Genomic DNA, 21,134 nt, shown 5'->3' with positions numbered 1-21,134 from the left:
TGAAAAAGTGCTGCTGAGTTTTGTCCAAACCAGTCCCTTAGATTTTGAATTTACGGGTTGCACAACAATAAAGCTTGATAAACACCAGCCCTTCAGGATTTCACTCGTATCTCCCTCACAAGCCTATGGAGATTCACAGTCATCCAGGTCGTGGTTGTCCCAAAGGTGCTTTTTCAAGAGGCAACTGTACTTTCTGGTTTTTCTTTGAAGACATTTTGCTTCTCATCCAAGAAGCTTCTTCAGCTCTGACAGGATTCCATTCCCCACTATCCTGTCAGAGCTGAAGAAGCGTCTTGGATGAGAAGCGAAACGTCTTCAAAAGAAAAAAAAAAGTCCTGTTGCTTCCTGAAAAAGCATCTTTGAGACTTTCTCAAAGCACCCTCACAGAGCCCTTTCTGGTGATCTGGAGAGCAGTTTCAGGCACCAACAGACTGACTGAAAGCGTCACGCGAACCACCCACCCGCCTCGACCCGCTTTAGGCAAGAGGGCGCTTGTGCTCTTCCGCTCCCAGTTCTTCGCCTTTTCCTTCCCCTCCCCCCACCCTCCCACCAAGCTTGCTGGATGCGCGTGCGCCGGAGGGATATTTTCTCTCTCTCTCTCTCTCTCTCTCTCTCTCTCTCCCCTCCCCCCACCAACCCGGAAGTGCCTCGCGCCGCCTCAGCTTGCGGTCGGGCAGGCGGTCGGGCGGGAGAGGAGGCGGAGGCGGCTCCGTCGCTTTAGGCTGTTTTGGCTCAGGACGAGGGAGTCGCCAATCGAAGCCGCGGCCTGCCTTGCCCGCTTTCTGGTCCAGGTAAGGGTGAAAGGGGTGGGGGGGGGGTGGGGTGGGGTGAAAGGGTCCGGCTGCTCTCTTTAGTGAGCTGAGCGAGTGGGGGCGGTGAGGTTTGGGTGGGAGGAAGAAGGTAGCGGGGCGGTTGGGGAAGGCGGCGGAGAGGGAGGGATGTTCGCTGTGACAGGGAGGTAGCTTGGAGAGGAGCTCTGCTAAAATGGGCGTGGGGGGGTGGGGGAGCCTCCTCTTGCGGAGATTGGGAGCTCGCGGGTAAAGGGGTCCCAGGGGAGATGGGATGGGGAGCCGGTCTCGATCCCCGCAACGGGAGAGCTTCGAGATCGAGTTGATCGTAACGTAGCCCGAGTTCCAGCCTTCTCACGAGACACCTGAACCCTCCAACCGGGGTGAAGTTGGACAAGGCGATTTGGCCGAAGTGAGATTCGGCGGTTCATGATGAGCGTGTAAAAAGGCTGAACTGTGGGCTGGGTTTGCCGGACACTTAGCCAGGGTTAATTTAACCATTCTTTCTATCTAGTGAACACAATTTCCTGTGTTTCCTTTATATAACCCCCGAGCCATTCAACTAACCACATCGGCTGTGTTTTGCACAATATAAGTAGGCTCAAGTGTAGTTGCAGGGTTTGTGTGGCGCAGACGGTCCTACACACTGGAGCAGAAGGGATAAATTGTCCAGAGGGGGAGAGAATTGAGTTTGAAAAGAGGCAGGGCTCTTAAGGCTTCCTATCACATTATCATTATCATTATCATTAACATCATTAGATAGGAAGCAGGAATTCTTCCAGTTCTGGAGATGGCCTTTTCTGTGACTTTGGGGGAGAGTAATAAAAAAAAAGTTTCAATGGAAAGGAGAAGGGTGTTTTTAGTATACCCCTAAATTAGATCAGGGTTGTTGTTGTTTTTCTCCATGAGAAATGAATTCAGAAAAAGTGAAGGTGTGATGTATGTTTGAAATGCAGAGTTGATTGGTTAGTAGGTGGGATTTTGGATGAAAGGATTCTTGAAGAATGGGATTGCTTAGAAGTGGCTTGGCCGTAATGACTTTTTCTTGGAGGGTGGAGGTGTACCTTGGAATCAGGGAAACATTAAACATTAAAAGAAAAAAAGCATTTGAAGTTTGAAGAGTTGTGAAATTTCATATATTCTTGAGGGTATATCAAATGACTGAGTTTGCTTTCCTGAGTAGTTAGTTGAAATTTAGGTGGAAGTGAGGAAGGATGCAGTTGAAGATGGAGGGGCTCAGAAATGTATTGATTGTGTGTACATGTAGGACCAGGAGATAATTTATCTGGGCCCTGCAAGTAAATATAAATGGAAGAGAGTTGACAGAAAGTTACAGATGTCATCATGAGCACATACTGAAGAAATTACATGGGTTAGGAAGCTGGGTTTGATCTGTGGACTGTAGAATAAGTTGTGTATGTTGTACATATTGATACACTTTTCAAGAATGAGGAGCATTTAAAATATTTTCTCAGTAATTTGAAAAAGGAGCCTGTGAAGTGATCCTTGATGATCCTGTTTTAGATGGGGAAAGAAAATTGAGAGTTGATATCTCCATTGTTATCTAGCCTTCCATTTAATAGGTTATTGGGATGACCACACAGTGAAAAGAACAGAAGAATGAAGAGTTCCATATTTAAAGTTTAAATTTGGTTTTTAGTTGAGTGGGTAGTCTGAATATTATTTGATGCACTGTTAAAAACTTTTTTAAAGTACATGTGTGCATCTTAACTGGGTAAAACTGTTAATGCCAAAGGGAACTAGTTTCTATAATTTCATGGTAGTTACTTAACTGAGAAATGTGCCCCACCCCTCTTTCTGCTTGCTTCCCTACAATTAAGACTATGGGTTAGTGGTTGAGCTCTTTTGCCCACCAGCCTCAAATTGTGCTTGAACTACTAATGTTTTTGAAGAGCATTTCCAATTAGGACTCTGTCGTCTTACATCAGCTTGCTTAGTAGACACATTACTAATAAGACTGCCCATTTGGGAGTTTGACATGTCTGGAGATTAGTTATAATGGTAGCAGGAAACTTACAGTAGTTGTGTCTGATTTTCTGGCAGATGTCAAAAAACTCATTAACACACCTTTTTAGAACTGGTTGTTTCTGTTCTTTGTGTTTGAAATTCATCTGACTGTGTTTAAAACGCAAACTGGGGCTGAAACTGCTGTGAAGTTACATGTCCCAAGATTACATCACAAGATTTCATGAAGTATTGAATGTTCACACCCATGTGGTTTGGATAGCTGTTGAGTTTTCGTCTTTGCAGCTAATTATTGTTTTTTAGTCATACAACCTATTAAGGTTCTAAAAAAGCCAGCCATGTATTTAAATTTTCGTTATTGAAAAATAGGGCAACATTTTAAAGACATTCTGTCTAATTAAAATGATTGGCAGTGAAATCCATGATAAATGCCTCTGTCCTCAGGGCAACAATGAAGATAGTTACATGAAATTTAGACTAATATGATCAGAATTGAGTTTAAATCCCTATTATTCCCCCACATCCAATTAGTTTCTGTATTCTAACTAATCACAACAGAGTTGGCATGTAAGTAAAATGAATATTATTTGATCCGTACTACTTTGAGGGCGAATATATGTTGATATATTAACCAATGAAAAGTGAATGTTTGCTTTTGTGTGTGTGAGGAAAAAGTCAACATAGGAGCTATATATGTTCCAGCCAGAAGTGAATGTTGATCTTATGTGTACTTTTTAAAAAGAAAGTCTTCTTGGTTTCTTCCTGGTTTCACCAAGTTCTTTCTTTTGGTTTTGAATTTCAGAAACTGTTTTGTCTGCAGATAGAAGAACTTGAAGTAGGCCCCTCGGCTTCTTATTTGGGGTCCTTTATTTCCTACTCCTAAAGTAATCTGCCTGCCACCCAGCATTGCTTGTCGGCAGATGTTCTTGATAACTTCCTCTCTGTTCCAAATTGAGCCATGCGTTTTACACTGAGTCTCGAGGATGACTGGCTGACTAAACAAAGAGATCATTTTTCCCCCAGAGATTGACTCAGTTCTTTTTCTCTGTCAAGCAAATCAGCCCCCAAATTAACATCTGCACCATGTTGGATTCCTGAGTTATAAGATATGGCTGTCAGATTCCTGGGTTTTGTTCTGCTCATGCTATGAAACCTAAAAGAAATTCCCTAGCTGAAAGAAATAACGAGAATTAAATGCTACCTGATAAAAATTGTAAAGGATAATGTCTGCTTGGCTGAAACTTTATGAAGGCTTAGTTTGCTGATAAAGAATGATTCATAAGTGAGACTAACTGAATAACCAGACATATGAATAAACCTTTTGACTTGGATGTTTATGCACTTCATAACTCCTTTTTTATAATCCGTGATTGAATATTGATAGATGGTAAAGGTGAGTGCTTATTGTTGGATGTATATTTAAGAGAATGCAACTCTTGAATATATAAGCGACCGTTTTAAGATCCAGATCGCTTTTGGAATCGCTTTCCTTTATAAACGGTTACTGTTGGATATCTGCTCAAAACTGTCTCTAGGATTGTACTCTCAACCAATCTAGCAGTTTTCCCTGTAGTGGTAAACTAGAAGGAATTAAGTGAGAGAGTTTAGTATAGTTCATGGAAGGATCGAGAAGAGAGAAAGTTTTAGCCTGTTACAAAGGAAGATCAGCTACTTAATAGCCAGTCCCAAAGCATCTATTTGAGCTGCACTGGCGCAGTGGTTAGAATGCAGTGCTGCAGGCTATTTCTGCTGCCTGCCGGCTGTCTGCAGTTTGGCAGTTCAAATCCCACCAGGCTCAAGGTTGACTCGGCCTTCTATTCTTTCAAGGTGGGTAAAATGAGGAGCCAGATTATTGGCAATATGCTGGCTCTGTAAACCGCTTAGAGAGGGCTGTAAAGCATTGCTATTGCTATCTATTTAGATTCCAAATTAAAAGAGGAAAGGATTAGTTTGCTTAGTTCAGTTCTGATAAAGGATGGCATTTTTAATGAGATGTAGAAACTGAGCAGTTTTCAGGATATAATGCATGTATATGTATATTTCAGTGTAAGTTGGGCAGCTGTTGTATCTAGGACAATGTTTCTCAACTTTGGCAATGTTTAAGTTGGGTGGATTTCAGCTCCCAGAATTCCCCATCTACTGGTCTAGGATAATAAACCTAGGATGCCTTTCTGTATCCATGTATATACAACATGATGTCCTTGGCATTGATAGAGCAAACAGATGCTCTGTGTTTATTTCTGACTTCCCCTCAGTGGTGAAATGAAGCATGGATGGAGAAGGATTTAGTAGGGCTCTTGTAAGCATCGTGCAAGATTGTTCCATAGCTGTGAACACATATTTTTACCTGTCCTGATTCTTCCAGTAGTCAGTTTGACTGAATAGGGTTTATTATCATAAGATCAATAAGGAAAATATTATCCATATTATCATTATTTTGTATTCTTCTGCCAAGTCTTCTCTTTCTGGACTCCATATATAGTAATGAAAAGCTATATCTTTCAACATTTTCCATATAAGAACTGTTCCAGTCTCTATAATTTTTCTGCAGCTTGGTCAGTTTTTTAATAGTTTATCTTTTTTTCTCTTACAATTTTCTATTCCACCCATCCGTCTGTCCATCTATCTCTTATTGTATGATGTTGTAAGCTGCCAGAGTCACCTTGCAGTGAGATGGGTGGCACACAAATTTAATAAATAAATTGTTAACTGTAATCTGCAGAAGTCTTTAATTTCTGCTAAGAATTGAGCCTGCAATAAGGTGCTATATAAATACATGCTAAAATGTTTATATAAAAATGAAGGATTCTTGAAATGGCCATTACTGCCTTTTCTTTTTCTTCCTTCTTGCGCTACTTTGTTATAATGCTAGCTTTCCCGTTTTAGCATTGGCATGATTCACTAGTTAAGCATGCAATTTAAAATTATGGGTTTATGTAGACCAAACCACTGCTTTGGACGGACTTGGGGGGAATATGCCCTAAAATGTTTTGTTGTAGCCATAAGATATACAAGCTAAAGATTCCCTTCTTTATAAATTGTACATCAGCTAACTGAAAAAGGTTAGAACATGAGCCCACACAGGAGCTGCTCTGGATTTTAACCTTTAAAATTGGAAGAATTCAATAAAAATACACTGCAGAATGTTTTCTAAGTCACAAATAGATTCCCCCCCCCCCTGCTTTTTTTTGTCTCTTATAAGTTTATAGTTTGTCTGGCAGAAAAAATGTTTGAAATGGTCACATTTATTCTTATCCCACATACATATTCAGCCGGTTTCATCTGTTTCAGCTTCCCTTTGAGGTAGCAGCGTGGGTTAACTAAAAGGAGAAGTAATCTCCCATGTGTCATATATTCCCTAGGAAATAAGGAATGACTTTTTCTGCCTTGAAAACTGACGTTTCCCTTTGGATATGCATAGACAACTTGCTTAATCCTTAATTTTTCCTTAAATAGATCTGTTTAGCAGTCATGCTGCAGCCAGTTCATTCTGGCAAAGCTTACAGCCAGGAAACACAAAGCCTTTTCTGTTTTGATTTCTCTTTTCAGTTGCCAGTTTGGTAAATGAATTTATAGTAGGGTTCTTAATATAGTTGTGTCCTTCTTTGTATTGTGTCAATATACTTTCCTGTAGTTGCACTTCTGATCTACCCTTAACCTCAGATATAGAGGGACTCTGCTATCTAACATCAAGATGAGAGGCTATTGATCTGACAAGTGAGAGGAATACTATTTAGATTACAAATATTTCAGTTGTGATATAAATACTTAATATACAGTATAATGACTTTCTGCCAAAACTTTCTGGAAATGGCTCTACAAAAATAAAATGTGTGTTTGTACACATGCAGTTAAAATCTAATTAAGACTCTGGTAAAACAGATACATCATCCAAGTATAGCTTCTGTTTAGATGGCCTGATTTGAAACATGTTCTCTCTCAATACCAAGATAATGGAGAAAAAAGGAATCTCACCTTGGCAAGAAATTTCACAGCTTCCAAGTACTCATTTGAAAGACTATTTATGTTCTTACTATATATGCCTCCATAATGGTGAGGCAGTGAAAAGGGTATCTTCTAAAGATTCTGGTCAGATTTGTAAAGGAGAATGCAATATATCAAACAATGTGCAAGTCACATTATGCCCAATAAGTGATAAGTTGCTAATAAAGCTTTAAAACAAGGGAATCTGACATATCATAGCCAGACAGCCCTACAAGATATTCTACAGTAATCCAAGTATAAGGTAATTGAGGCGTGTTACCATGGCTACATCTGGAATTTTTAGGAAAAAGTACAGCTGGAATATTCATTTTATTTTTTACAAAAGCCTTACTGGTCACAATGAAATGTGGACATCCCAGTTCAATATACCTGAATTGTGTATCTGAGTATAACTAATCCTCAATTTACAATTGGTCACTTATAGACCATCCATAGTTGCAATGGACCCCCAAAAGTACTTATGAGCTAGTTCTGATGGTTGCCTTTCCCTATTTATGGCCATTTGCATGGTCACATGTTTTGAAGTTTTGGCTAAAAACACCCTATAGTGAATAATGGTTTTGTTTAACGACTACCACAAAACAATCATAAAAATGGGTCCACTCAATTGACTCACTTTATGATAATCACAATTTAAGACAGTAATGGGCAGGCTCCATTACAGTTGTAAGTCAAGGATTACCTGTACTCAGAAGGAAGAATAGGGCGATTGAATCTCTTCCTTGATTTCCCTTTGAACTCAGTAAAAACTGTATTTTCTTTGACTAGATTACATTTCCCCCCTCATACTATCCATGAAATCACACCAGGATTTAAAATTGTGATATCAAGAAAAGATAGGGCTGGGTATGTAGGCATTAATGGAAAAATGGGTGTGGTGAGGACAAATTATAACATGCATGTTTCAACATTATAACAATTATAACATGCAACATCATCATACAGATATTGTAAATTACATAGAGTAAGTGTGTCATATATGATGCAATCATAACTACATCATTTATATAATATGTGAATTTTTATTCAGAGTTCATGGCGGCTTGTTATGCACACCTACGGTTAGAACTTGTCAGCATCCTGAAAGTACTACACTTCAAAACTCTAGATAACCTTTCCTAATAGTTTCATATATATACTAAATAGCTTAGGGCACAGAAGTGTGCTTTTGAGATGAAAAAAATATTTGAATAACCTTTGGTGCAAACTGCTTATAATATTGGTGGAATTAATTTGTGTTATCTTTGTATCAGTCATTTTTATCATTTTCAGATATAAAATAAACAACTTCTCAGTTGTCCTGGTCGGAGAATCCAAAGGTAGTCTCTGCTTTCTTGCTTGAAGACTGAGTCAATTAAAGCTTAGTCCCACCTCCTCCTACTGAGCATGCCCAGTTTTTGACTTCATGCAAGAAAGACGCACGGAGAGGGTACTCAAGAGAAAAGAAAATTTAGTCACACTTTGGATTCCAGATCACCTCAAAAGAACACAAAAAGAAAGCAAATCAGCGAACTGTGAGTAGAGCGAGCTGGGCCCTTATGGATAGAACTGCCAGTTTGGAGATCCGTCTGGCCAAGGTAATGGTCACTAGGAAAACCACAACGATGATGGATGAGAAAGAAAAACCCTTTCACAGGGTTTTCAAAGCCAATGAAAGGGAGGCATTAAGGAGACAAAGAGCCATTGAAAAGAGTTTTGCAAGGATAGAAAAGGAGGCGGAGAGGAATGGAAATTCCCGCGCGTCAACAAATAGACCAATAGAAATGAAGCAAGAAGAGAACACCGCCTGGACTGCAACACCAGAGGGGGCTGGTGAGCAGTGTATTCAGCCAGCTCTTTGTCTGAAAGAGAGTGAGTATTCATCAGAGAGATGGGGAAGCTCCCAGGGTTTCAGTAATAGTTGGGAACCTTCCTCAAAGAGGAGGAGACTGGCACCCGAGGCCAGCTTTACCCCTACAGCAGCAGGGCTCAGAGAGCCTACCTTTAGGGATGAAATGAAGGCCCTGATGTTAGAAATGCTAACAGAGGTTAGGGAGAAACAAGGTCATCAGCCTAACCCAGTGAAAGATGAGAGAATACCTGATAAGTAGCATCCCTTACTAGCCAGGGAGACAAGGGAGGAATTGAATTTCCAGAGAACCAATTCAATACAGTCCTACACCCAAAATGAGGCTTCGGTCTCAGGGAGGGAAGAGCAGAAGGAAACGGCATTTTCTGATGAGGAAGAAAATGTGGCAGCCCCAGCATTCACTGGCCTGTTTCGCCAGCATCTGTTTAAGATGCTGCTAGGTAAAGCCAAAGCAGCAGCAGGCCTGGGGACTACCACAGCAACAGATTCTTCAGACCCAAAAGACTGTCTCTTTGCAAGAACTAAGGTGGCATGTGAGATAGTGCCTTCCACAGTTTCGTTGTACTCGTACAGTGACAATAAAGTACTTCTAATTCTAATTCATCCGAGCTGGTCAAGGAGGTGATAGAAGGGCAATTGGACCGACCAGTGATATTCCCTATACCAGGTGGGACTGAAAAGAAGTTTTACAATGTGGAGCTGACTGAAATGATTCAGGTACCAACAATAGATGGGCCAGTGGCTGCTTCTATGGAGGAGGGCCTGAAAGGAGAAGACAAGATGGCAGAACAGACTCTCCAGAAGGCCCACCAGGCAGCAGCATGGGCAGTGAAGGCAACCTCAACTGCGTCATTCTCCAGCAGGGCAGTCCTGATACGGCTTCACCAAATGCAGGAAAAGGTACCACCTGGTGATCTTCGAATCACACCAGGATCTGAACAAAATGATAGCAACAGTGGAATTCACAGCCGATGCCACTCTTAATGGTGTCAAATACACTACCAAGGCCATCGCAGCTTCAGTAGCAGTTAGGCGCCTGGTTTGCCTCCACCACTGGCAGGCGGAGTTGAAGCACAAGTGGAAACTAGCTTCTGCCCAGTTAAGGGGAAAAAACTATTTGGGGAAGCCATTGAATCCGTGCTGGTGGAGACCAAGGACAAGAGGAAGATCTTGCCTAGGAGATATGGCCAAGCAGAGCAGCAGCCTTCATCTTACACGCGAAGGCAGTCCTTTCCAGCCATTGGAGGAGGCTTCGGTTACTCCCAGCAGTCTCAGACACCACACACGCACACACGCAGGCCCAACAACTGGACAGAGCCGGATTTAGAGACAGGGGCGGTCAACGATTTCAAGGAAAGCGACCATTCAGGGTGTTCACCAGCAGGCCCTTCCGCCACACAAAGTAACAACCAGAGCAGCGCACCCATCGACGGAAGACTGGGCCTATTTGCAGACCGATGGATAGCAACAACAATGGACAAGTGGGTCCTGAACACAATAAAACAAGGCCTAGCTGTGGAATTTCTCTCCACACCTCCAAAGTCCTTTAGAACAGGGGTCTCCAACCTTTTGGACCTCAGGGACCACCAAACTCATAATTATAAATCCCTGGGATCACTAATCGGTTCTGTGGGCATGGCCTAATTTGTGGATGTGGCTTGGTCATGTGACTGGCTGGGCGTGGTAAATAATATAAATATATAAATATTGATTTTTTTTTGTTAAAAAAAGAGCAACTTTTACCCAAAATCAGGCAAAGCAGACAGGCAGATTGAGTTGCTCACAGAATTACAGATTCATTCAGAAATCTATCTGCCATCGGCTAGCTCAGTCTGTCACATAAAATTTGCTTGCAAGCAAACTCACAAAATTAACTCACAACACACCATGTATATAAATATTGATTCTTTTTTTTATTAAAAAAGCAACTTTTACCCAAAATCAGGCAAAGCAGGCAGGCAGATTATGTTGCTCACAGACTCATTCAGTGATCTATTTATCTGCCATCAGCTACCTGAGACTGTCACATAAAATTTGCTTGCTGTGAGTCTGCACTGAATAATAGAACCTTCAGTCCTAGGGGAGGTTCAGCTGTGCTTAAAAGCAGAGCTGAAGATCTAAAGACTAGCTAGAAAGCAAAACATCCAACCATTTCCTGCTTCCTAGCTAATCTAAATCTCCTGGCACAGCAGAACAGCTGATGGTCCAAAAAAGAAAAAATAGCAATTTAGCAAGCAGGTTTGCTGGGTAAGGAGTGAGTGGGCGGGGAGGGTTCCCGCGGGCCATGTGGGCGGTGCAGCCTTGTGTTTCTGCACAGCCTGGATTAATTGCTTTTGGGGGGTACTCTGGGGGTGAGATTTCTCTGCGGCCCACCAAAATTTTCTCACAGCCCACCAGCAGGCTGCGACCAACCAATTGGTGACCGCTGCTTTAGAAGGTGCCCAATTTCAAGAGACAGAGCCAAAAGGGGCATCATGGGAACAGCAGTTCAACATCTGTTGGGCATTCAGGTTGTCCAACCAGTGCCAGAGGACGAACAAGGACAGAAGGCATAGGGGGTGGGTGGGTGGAGACCAATTTTAGATCTCAAAAGACTGTGAACAAGCACATAGTGCAAAAGATTCAAGATGCAATCTCTACAGTCAATTCTGGGGAATATCCGAGAGGGAGATGTCCTGACGTCAGTAGACCTCACTGAGGCATATTTGCACATCCCAGTTGCCCAACCACATCAAAGATTCCTGCGATTTTGTTACACAGGAAGACATTACCAATACAGGGCCCTACCGTTCAGGCTATTCTCAATGCCCAGAATGTTCACCATGGTGCTGACGGCGGCCCATCTCAGAACAATACCCATATGCCTCCAATGCTACCTTGAAGACATATTGATACAGTTGTGATGACCCATAGTCTCTCAAAATAACCCAAAACATATATTAAAGTCCGGTAAGGCCTTCAACTTAAATTCACTGTTTTATTAGGCACAGTTTAAAGTCACAAAAGTAAATAATGAGACAAACAGAAAACCAAAAAAAACCGCATTGATGAGAGTTCCAAAGCAAGCCAAGATAACTAATCATAAACTCCAGGAAAATAACCAAGAAAAGCGCATGGGAAAACGCCAGCAAAGATAACCTCTTTCAAGTTGAACACTAAATTGACTGCTGCAAATTCTAACTGCGCAGTTGCAAACTTATATACATAGCTCCCACCTGCAAGCCATGAGGAGGATCATGGTAATCTCCTGTTGAGTAGACCTCACTTTTCCCTAATCCTCTCCTCCCTGCGTGACCTAGGATGGATAGGGGATGGGCCTGGATCCTCCTCTGACTGCTCAGCCGGTCTCTGCCCTTCCCCAGCCTCCTCCACCACCTCTGGAGCCACACTCCCACTCCCTGTTGGCTGTGCCTCCTCTTCCTCAGAGTCAGACTCCACCAGGGGCATGACAACAGTCCTCCTCCCCCCCTAAGGGCAAGGGAGTACATAGAGACCACAATACGAACATTACAGGAACACGGGTTTCCAGTGAACTTTGAGAAAGAGCCATCTGGCTCCGACAAGCCGGCTGCAACACATGGGGGCAGTCATAGAGACCCACTCTTGCGGGGTTTATCTGTCTCAGGAGCGGTGGACCAGCATAAATGCAATGATAGGCCAGGTGATCACAGCACCAGTGGTGGCCCTGGACTTGTTCTCACAACTACTAGGGAAGGTGATATTGTGCATCTCAATAGTACCTTGGGCTCGACTGCATGCAAGAACCTTGCAATGGTTCCTATTACCTTACCAGGGAGACGGCAAGAGCAATGTGAAAACCAAGGTGCGGGTCCCACCAAGAATGAAGCAATCCCTCCAGTTGTGGAGGTCACAGACAATGACCAGTGGATACGGGTTCAAGGAACCCAATTGATTGACCATTACAACAGACGCCCCCCTGTTTAGCTGGGGCGCCCACTGCCAGTCTCAAATCACACAGGGTCAGTGGTCCGAGGCAGACCTCAGAAACAATATCAACTGGCTGGAGCTCAGAGTGATGCAACTGTCTCTAAGGACATTCAAGGCAAGTGCAGTAGGTCAACATGTCCTAATCCTGGTGGACAATGTGGCAGCCAAGGAGCATATCAACAGGTGGGTGGGACCCACTCCCAAACATGCAGGAAGCGGAGCGCTTAGGCCGCTGGGCAAAGAGACATCTCCTGTCCATCAGAGCAGAACATATCTGGGATATGGAAAACGTACAGGTGGACTGGCTCAGCAGGGCAACAGTCAACCACTCAGAATGGCATCTACACCCAGACCTGTTCAGAGAATTGTCACATAGGTTCGGGAGGCCAGTCCTGGATCTGTTTGCGCCCTCAACAAATACGCAACTGCCGAGATTCTATTCAAGATTCCCAACACTGAGGGCAGAAAGAGCCAATCCTCTCCAAGGGGCATGGCCCAGGGGTCTACTTCCCCCACACCCATTGATCCTGAGAGTAATCAAAAGAGTAACGGAGGAAGAGGCTGAGGTCTTACTCGTAGCACCCCACTAGCCCAGATGGCCATGGTACACAGATCTGCTTGATCTGTTGGTAGCCAGACCATGGAGAATCCCTCCAGACAAGATAGCCTTGAGCCAGAGGGCAGTACAGCACCCAGAACCACAGTGGCTCCAACTGACCGTCTGGCACTTGAAAGGGTCTCACTGAGCCAGTTGAAATGTTCAACCAAGGTCATACAGACACTCCAGGCCTCTAGGAGGCCTTCCACCAACAGAATTTATGTTGCTACCTGGAGAGCATCTGTGGTTGGTGCTCTAAGACTCATCTCAAACCAACCACAGTGTTGGTGACACAGATTCTAGATTTTCTCCAGGAGGGTCTGGATAAGGGCCTGTCCCCCCAATACTTTATGTAGGCAGATAGCGGCAATAGCATCAGTTTTGGGTTGTGGGACCTCAGAGTCTCTCGCCCAGCATCCGCTGGTGCGTACGTTCATCAGAGGAGCCACAATTTAAAACTACCAGTGATAACACAGGTATTCCACCTGGGATCTGACCAAGGTGCTGAGAGCGCTCATGATAGAGCCATTCGAGCCACTGCGATCGGCTAGCTTACATTTGCTCACCCTTAAGGTGATTTTCCTAGTAGCCATTACATCGGCCAGACAGATATCCGAACTGGCCTTATCCATAAGAGAGTGCATACGGAGGTGGGGATTCAGGACCAGACTACTACCCATCCTTAGGACAGTCAGCTTTGGTATGTCCCATGCTTTGGATTCTCCAACCAGTACAACTGAGAAAGAGCGTTGGTCTTACCTGAAACGCATCTTCTAGTTGTGCTGGAGGAGAATCCAAACCCACCCTGATGAATGTCGGATCCTGAGTTCAGGAACGTCCAGGAAGAGCACCAAGAAAATCTCCAAGTCAATCATTTAGCCTTCATCAAAAACTGGGCATGCTCAATAGGAGGAGGCAGGACTAAGCTTTGATTGACTCAGTCTTCAAGCAAGGAAGCAGAGACTACGCATGCTTTGGATTCTCCTCCAGTACAACTAGAAGATGCGGTTCAGGTAAGGCCAATGGCTCTTTTCTTACATGCTATTTTTATCTTACTCATTTTTGTAGCATATTTAAGGAGTCTTTCCCTTTTTATCTCTTATGCAGTTCCTCCCACATCAGTTTTCTTCAGAAGATGGTTCAACCCTTGGGGTAGGCATAACCAGTATTTAGGGAGGCTTTCTCAGTTAATCTGCCTACACTATCAAAACATTTTTGACCTGTTATGTTTTTAATAGTCTGATTTGCAGTGTAGACTGTTTGGATTTCAATCCAGTTGCATAGCCATGCTCAGAATAATAACCACTGCTTCGTATGTAGGCAAAGTAATTTTCTCTTAGAATGCGGGATGCGTGAGATGTTTTACAACTAAATCTGTTTTATGAGATTGGAAATAAAATGAATTCAATTTGCTGAATTAAAATTCTATTCTAAAGATAAGACGTTGCCTTTATTGAGTCTATTAAAATGTATGAGGTGTAAAGGGTATCTTACTGTTTCTTTTTCATTTTTCAAATGCACATTTTTGTTTCTGTTCTTTAGAGGAAAAAATTAAAAATCCTTGGATAAAAACTTGCTGCGTACTAATGTTCTCTTGTATAGTAGCCTTAGTTGTTAATTTTTCTGCATTTCTCTTTAGGGCAAGTACTCCTTTCTGATAAACTGAAAGTAAGAGGTCCTGAACATAGAATACAGCAGTCATGACAACTGAGTATTTATCTGTAAGCCAGTTATTACATGATGGTGCATTTTAAAAAAGTTGTTGCTGCATCCTGTAGGAAACTTTCGCTTCCTATAGAATTTTGGTTTTCAAACGATATTCTGCAGACTATAATAGTTCCTCAATGAAAATGTTAATAGGTGGTTTCCTCAATTTTGACAATTGCTAAAATTCCTCTGTATTGTAACACATATCTGAGGAAAGTCATAGAGAAAAGTCTGTGGAGATTCTCAGTCATATGGGTCATGGGTCAGAACTGAAAAAGCTTCTTGGATGAGAAGCGAAATGTTTCAAGGAAAAAAAAAACCCAAGAAAGTTCAGTTGCCTTTTGAAAAACACCTTTGGGTCATACAGAGATTAAGTCCTTAGTGGTCTTGCTGAAGGAAGGACTCAGATTACTTCAAGATATAATAACTCTGCTCTTCTTTGATTTGGCGCTGTCTTACTCAATGTACTGTGGATTTGTAGACTTTTCACTGTTGAGACAGTATTAATCTAGTACTGAGTCCGCCTGCAGTTGTAGTGATTAGCCAAATATCTCCAGGAAGCTAGCAAGTAGAATATATAGATGGAAAATGCTTATGTCTCCTTATTGCAGTTTGAGGAAAGAGTGGCTTCCCACTTGTGAATTACTGAGGTGATATGTCATTGTTGGAACTTTTTGTCCTAGAGCTCAAGCTCTCTGTATCTACACTGCATGGGCTTGAACTGTCTCTTTGGCAGGTTTGCAGATATATCAATTTGGTTAGAAATTCTTGAGAATATTCCTAGGTCGGGTTGTAGGTTTTGGCAGGGGTCTGTCAATATCAATTTGTCTCACAGCTTGGAAATCCTTCTGGACTCCCAGTTTTGGCTTGAACAGCAGTTGGAGGCTGTGGCCAGGAGATCCTTTGTACAGTTACATCTTAGACACCACAGGAGCTTTTTTTCCAAAAGACAACTGGACTTTGGTTTTTTTTTCCTTTGAAAATGTTTTGCTTCTCATCCAAGAAGCTTCTTCAGTTAAGAACACAACAGTTATTTCCTCCTGCTGAGTGATTGGTGTGTGTGGTTGCAAAGAAACTCTTTTGTGGAGATAGCAGAAAAAAATGGGAATGTGGCAAAAACAACTTGTATTCTTGGAAGAAAGGAACCCTATGATTGTCCTGCACCTTTAGAGTGCCCCCATTCCCGTTATTATAGTTAAAATGTGAAACACCAGCTAGGAATCGGGGGGGGTATGGAATTTGCATTTGTTTACCCAATCAATATTGCAATCCAAAGTTTTAAAAATGCATTTATAGGTGTTGACAATGTTATCGTGTTTGCTTCACCTTATGCTTTTTCTTTAGTCATTACATTTACATTTTTTATTAGCCTTATCTTGTTACCTTTTCAGTCTTATCTTGCCAACCACAAACTCCTGACCCCACTGGAAAATGATTAGGGACGTTACTCTTCTGTGCCTGCTGTGACAGCATCTCAAATTGGGATATATTTCTGATATTCTCCTTCCTTGTTTTCAGATAACTGGCCCAGTGCATCAAGCCGGGGCGGCATGCCGTGGCAGGGCATGGTCCAGGATGAGTTTAAAAGATGTCAGCAGTGCAACTGGTCCAGAGAATGTAATCTATGCCCTTCATATTTACCCCCAGCTCTCAACAGAACACAGTTCCTGTTGCAGGGTAACAGCGACTAAGGATTCCACAGCCACCGAGGTCATTAAGGATGTTATCAGCTCCTTGAGTTTGGACCTCTCTAAGCATTATGTACTTGTGGAGGTGAAGGAGACAGGGGGAGAGGAATGGGTATTAGATGGGAATGACCCTCCTGTCCATAGGGTTCTGCTTTGGCCCCGCCGGGCCCAGGACGACCATCCGCGGGAAGATGGTTATTATTTTGTTTTACAAGAGAGGAATGCTGATGGGACTATCAAATACGTCCACATGCAGCAGACCTGTGAAGAAGAGAACCAGGAGGAAGCCCGGCGACTGGTTGAAAGGGGCTTCCTTCCTTGGCAACATTTCAATGACATGTGTAACCTCCCCAACTTGACGGAGACCACCCTATTGGAAAACCTCAAGCGTCGTTTCCTGAAACAGAAGATCTATACCTACGTGGGCAGCATCCTCATTGCCATCAACCCTTTCAAATTTCTGCCCATCTATAACCCCAAGTACGTCCAGATGTACGAGAACCACCAACTTGGGAAGTTGGAGCCCCACATCTTTGCCATCGCTGACGTAGCCTACCACGCGATGCTGAAGAAACACACGAATCAGTGCATTGTTATTTCTGGCGAGAGTGGATCAGGAAAAACCCAAAGCACAAACTTCCTGATCCACTGCCTCACCGCCCTGAGTCAGAAGGGTTATGCTAGCGGAGTGGAGAGGACTATTTTGGGAGCTGGACCAGTGCTGGAGGTAAAAAAAAAAAAAAGTATATTTACATACATGTACCTCAATATGCGCATGCACGCACACACGCATATAGATTTGTAAATACTTTCTTAACTGAGATAATTAAAGATGACTTCAGTGTGGTTTTAAAACTTCACAATGTTTTGAGGTTTTAGACTTCGATGTGGAAGGAAGCTTTCAAATGAAACCTTTTCTTCCAATTCTGGCTGGGCTTTTTTTTTCCTGCACAAGACTTTCCTAAACCTTTCCAAAATAGCTTCCTCCACATATTTCTTTTTCCTTCCGAAATATTTTTTTCTTTTTTTTGTAAATGGCTGTGTTGGCTTTCAAAGATCTTGCCTTATTTAGTCATATTTGGCTGTGTGAGGTTTTTTACAACTGAAGATAAAGAAACAAGACTTGGTGCTGGACGCTAATTGCCTTTAAAGTCTGCATCTAGCCTCATTGCTAAGTACTAGTGAATCCAGAAAAAGACAGCTGAAATTCATACAACTTACATTTTTTCACAGAACATAACAGTATCACCTTATAAATCAAATGTAGGGCCTTTCAGATGGGCTGACTACAACTGCCAGAATTAGTCCTGTTGGTTGTACATGCTGAGGATGTTGGAAGCTTTAGTACAGTAACATCTGGAAGTCAATATGTCTCAGTTTTTTTTAATTGTAGGCTTCTGTTTTGAGTCTGCTTTTTTATGCTTCTTGATCTTTATTTTTCAGGCTAATAGAACAGATGAATCACTTCCACTGCATTTATACACTACAGGTAGTCCTCGAGTTATGAATGTAATGGAGCCTGCCCATTCCATTCGTAACCCGAGGTTTCATGGGAGTGAATCGTGTACCTTGAAAGCGATCACTCCCTCCTTTTGCCCACACATTCGCTAATTGAATGCATAGCTCGTTAAGTGTACATGAGGTATTTCAGGGTGGGGAAGGCTGTAGGGGGCCTCATGATGGAACAGGCCACCTGCTTAAGACCACCCAAGGCCTCCCTGACCCGCTGAAATACCTCATGCTCTCCACAATTGCTTCCCCCCCCCCAAACCTGCCATGCCTGGTCACTTACCATGCGAAGATCTAGCAAGCTGTCTCTTCTCCAGCCTCTCAGCCGCATGCACCCCTCCAATGCTCCGTTTAGGGTTTTGCAGGCCTCACCCGACAGTTTGTCAGCCAAAATGGAGCTCTGTTTAGCCCTGCACAGGCCAAAATGGAGGTTTGGAGGGATGGGCCTGCCCCTCCGAACCTCCATTTTGGCTGGCAAAGTGCAGAGCAAATGTTGCAGTCTCTCTGCAGTTGTTTGTAAGGGTGAACAATTGCTGTGGTGCTGCAAGATTCATAGTTTTTGGAATTGTTCGTAAACCCTAGGGGGTATTGGTCACGTAACGTTGAACATTGCTAAGGAAACGCTCATAACCCGGGGATTGCTTGTATTTTGGTAGTATCCATACAGGTAGTCCTCAGCTTAGAAACCATTTGTTTAGTTTGAAGGTACAACATCACTGAAAAATGGACTTATTGCCATTTTTCACATAACTGTTGCAGCACCCTTATGGTCACATGATCAAAATTAGGGATCTTAGCCACTGGTCCATATTTATGATGGTTGCAGTGTCTCAGGGTCATGTGATCATGTCTTTTGCAACCTTGTGACCTGACAAGCAAAGTCAGTGGAGAAGCCAGATTCACTTAACAACTGTGTTACTAATTTAACAACTGCAGCGATTGACTTAACAGGGGCAAATAGGATTGTAAAATGGGCCAAAACTCATTTAACAACAATTTGGGGTTTTGTTGTGGTCATAAATTAAGGACTACCTGTAGCAGCAGTTCTGTATTTTATTTATTTATTTGTGTCCCACCATTATTTTTGCAAGGTGGTGAACATACCCTTTCTCATCTTATTTTCCCCACAGCAGCAACCCTGTAAGGTGAGTTGGGCTGAAAGAGACCATCATCTGGCTCAAAGTCACCCAGCTAACTTTCATAGCTAAGGCAGGACTAGAACTCAGTCTCCTGTTTTCTAGCCTGGTGCCTTAACCACTAGATCAAACTAGCTCTGTTTAATCAGTTAATATTCTATAAAAGCTATAACATTATATTGAAAAACCAGTACAGAAAAAGATACAACAGATAACACAAAAACCAGATAATTCAGATCACAGTATAATGTAGTCCATTAGGTGAATACAGTTTAGATTCTTTATGCTAACGTTTTTTATAAATGGGAGCTGAAATAATGACATTGTTATAACACCACTTATAAACTACATTTTGAAAAACTGTAGGTATAAATAGTGGATTTGAATGAAATTGTTGTTCAGATTATTTAATAGCCATGGTCTTGGTGTGTTCTTGGTAAGGCTGAATTCATATCAGAGACTATGGGGTTTGCAGTTCTTCATCACAGTACTATATCCCCTTTTTCTTGGATCTGTGCTTCTTACAAAATACAGCAAACTGTTAGAATATTGTTTTCTCTCTTTCAATTTATAAAAAGCTTTTGGTGTTCTCAGAATGAGCAAGATGGTTTAGCATGCCTACATGCATCTGCCTATTCCAATAATTCCACAGAAAGCAGAAGTTGACTTTTCAAAGTGGTGCTGACTTTGAAGGCTTCACTTGTAATTCTCACCCAAAACAGGAAATTATTCTGAAGAAGCCCCTTTTGGGTCTGCTAACTATAGAATACCGGATGCTACTAATAATTGACAGCAGGGGGTTGGGGAGAGCAGGTGGAAGAGACATGTCTATGGTCATCATATATGCACATGTATTTATATTGGTTTAAGGACAAACCTATCAGATGTCCACATCTAGAATTGAGCTACGTTGTTTAAAAACAATTTGTCTCAAGTATTCCTAGTTGCTGTATTTTTCAATATAAATTAGGAATATAAGAAGCTTCCTTGTGCCATACTATTTATTTGGTCCTTTTTTCCCCTATCTGGTGTTACTATCTAGGGTTGGATGACCCTTGTGTGAGAGACCAGAAATGTGAGGACGGCCTGGTCTACAGTAGGAGAGTTAGCCAAAGGGCTGGATTTCCATGCCCAGGGCCAATGGAAGAGTCTTAGGGTACTGATTTGCTTCCCCTTTGATTTTGTGGGATTTGAGGAACGGAGAGGTATTGGATTTAGTATTTTAGGTAGTTAGTCCCTACTGAGAGGAATTGGCATGAAAACTTTCCAAATTGCCGATTCCACTTCGCTATTCTATTCCATTGCTGGTGGGTTTGGGGTGCCAGGTAGCACCCCAAAGAGTTTCCTTCTAATTCAGCTGCTTTTTGGGGATCCTGCCCTGATTACTAGGGGCATGGCCTCAAATTGTTGCTGACTAGCATCAGGTCTCTATAAAGGTCCATTTATGATTTGATGATGAACAATCAGACAGGCTTGATGTAACTACTGAAACTGAAATTTTGCCTTATCAGAAACATGCTCAGGCAGGTTTCAGATCCTGCACCAATATTAATTCTAGGGCTCAGGTGGTATTGATCTGTTGTGAATTCTTGTCTACATCCAAGATCTCTATAATGAAGTAGCAGGCATGAATGCCTATATATTAGTTTGCATTTTCAGTTTAAATAAAAGCACTTTTGGTGTATTGGCTACCCTGACGTCTTTGGGATCCCTCCCTGGGCTCTTGGGTCCTAGCCTGGTGGTGAAGACCTTCAGCCAGCTTTTGGTAATGTGGAGTCTTCAATCTCCATGTGGAAGAAATTAGATCCAGTAAAGTCTAGGAATACATTGCTTCCATGCAACTGCAGACTCGTCCCAGGTAATCTTGGCTCCAACATAGTAATTCTTGTTTTCACCTTATGTGTTCTGGATCTTATCTTT

At 42.5% G+C, this 21,134-nt stretch overlaps 1 protein-coding gene across 11 annotated transcripts in view; it reads left to right on the top strand.

Annotated features, from left to right (window-relative positions):
- The first annotated feature begins 641 nt into the window (after window positions 1-641).
- MYO9B (myosin IXB) overlaps window positions 642-21,134 on the top strand; it is a 79,311-nt gene continuing 58,818 nt past the window's right edge. For 8 of the 11 annotated variants that reach the window (XM_087952543.1, XM_026670953.2, XM_026670952.2 and 5 more), the window contains exons 1-2: window positions 666-791; window positions 16,400-17,296. In XM_087952543.1, coding sequence (XP_087808669.1) covers window positions 16,457-17,296 — 840 coding nt within the window. In that variant the 5' untranslated portion in view covers window positions 666-791; window positions 16,400-16,456. Of the gene's footprint in view, window positions 792-16,399; window positions 17,297-21,134 lie in introns of all 11 variants that reach the window. The other 3 variants (XM_087952545.1, XM_087952541.1, XM_026670950.2) reach the window with 3 other exon arrangements.

Source organism: Notechis scutatus, chromosome 1 (genome assembly GCF_049901735.1).
Source record: "Notechis scutatus isolate UNSWTSFEM ecotype Mainland chromosome 1, rNotScu1.2, whole genome shotgun sequence".
NCBI lineage: Eukaryota > Metazoa > Chordata > Lepidosauria > Squamata > Elapidae > Notechis > Notechis scutatus.
This window is presented reverse-complemented; position numbering and strand designations above follow the sequence as displayed.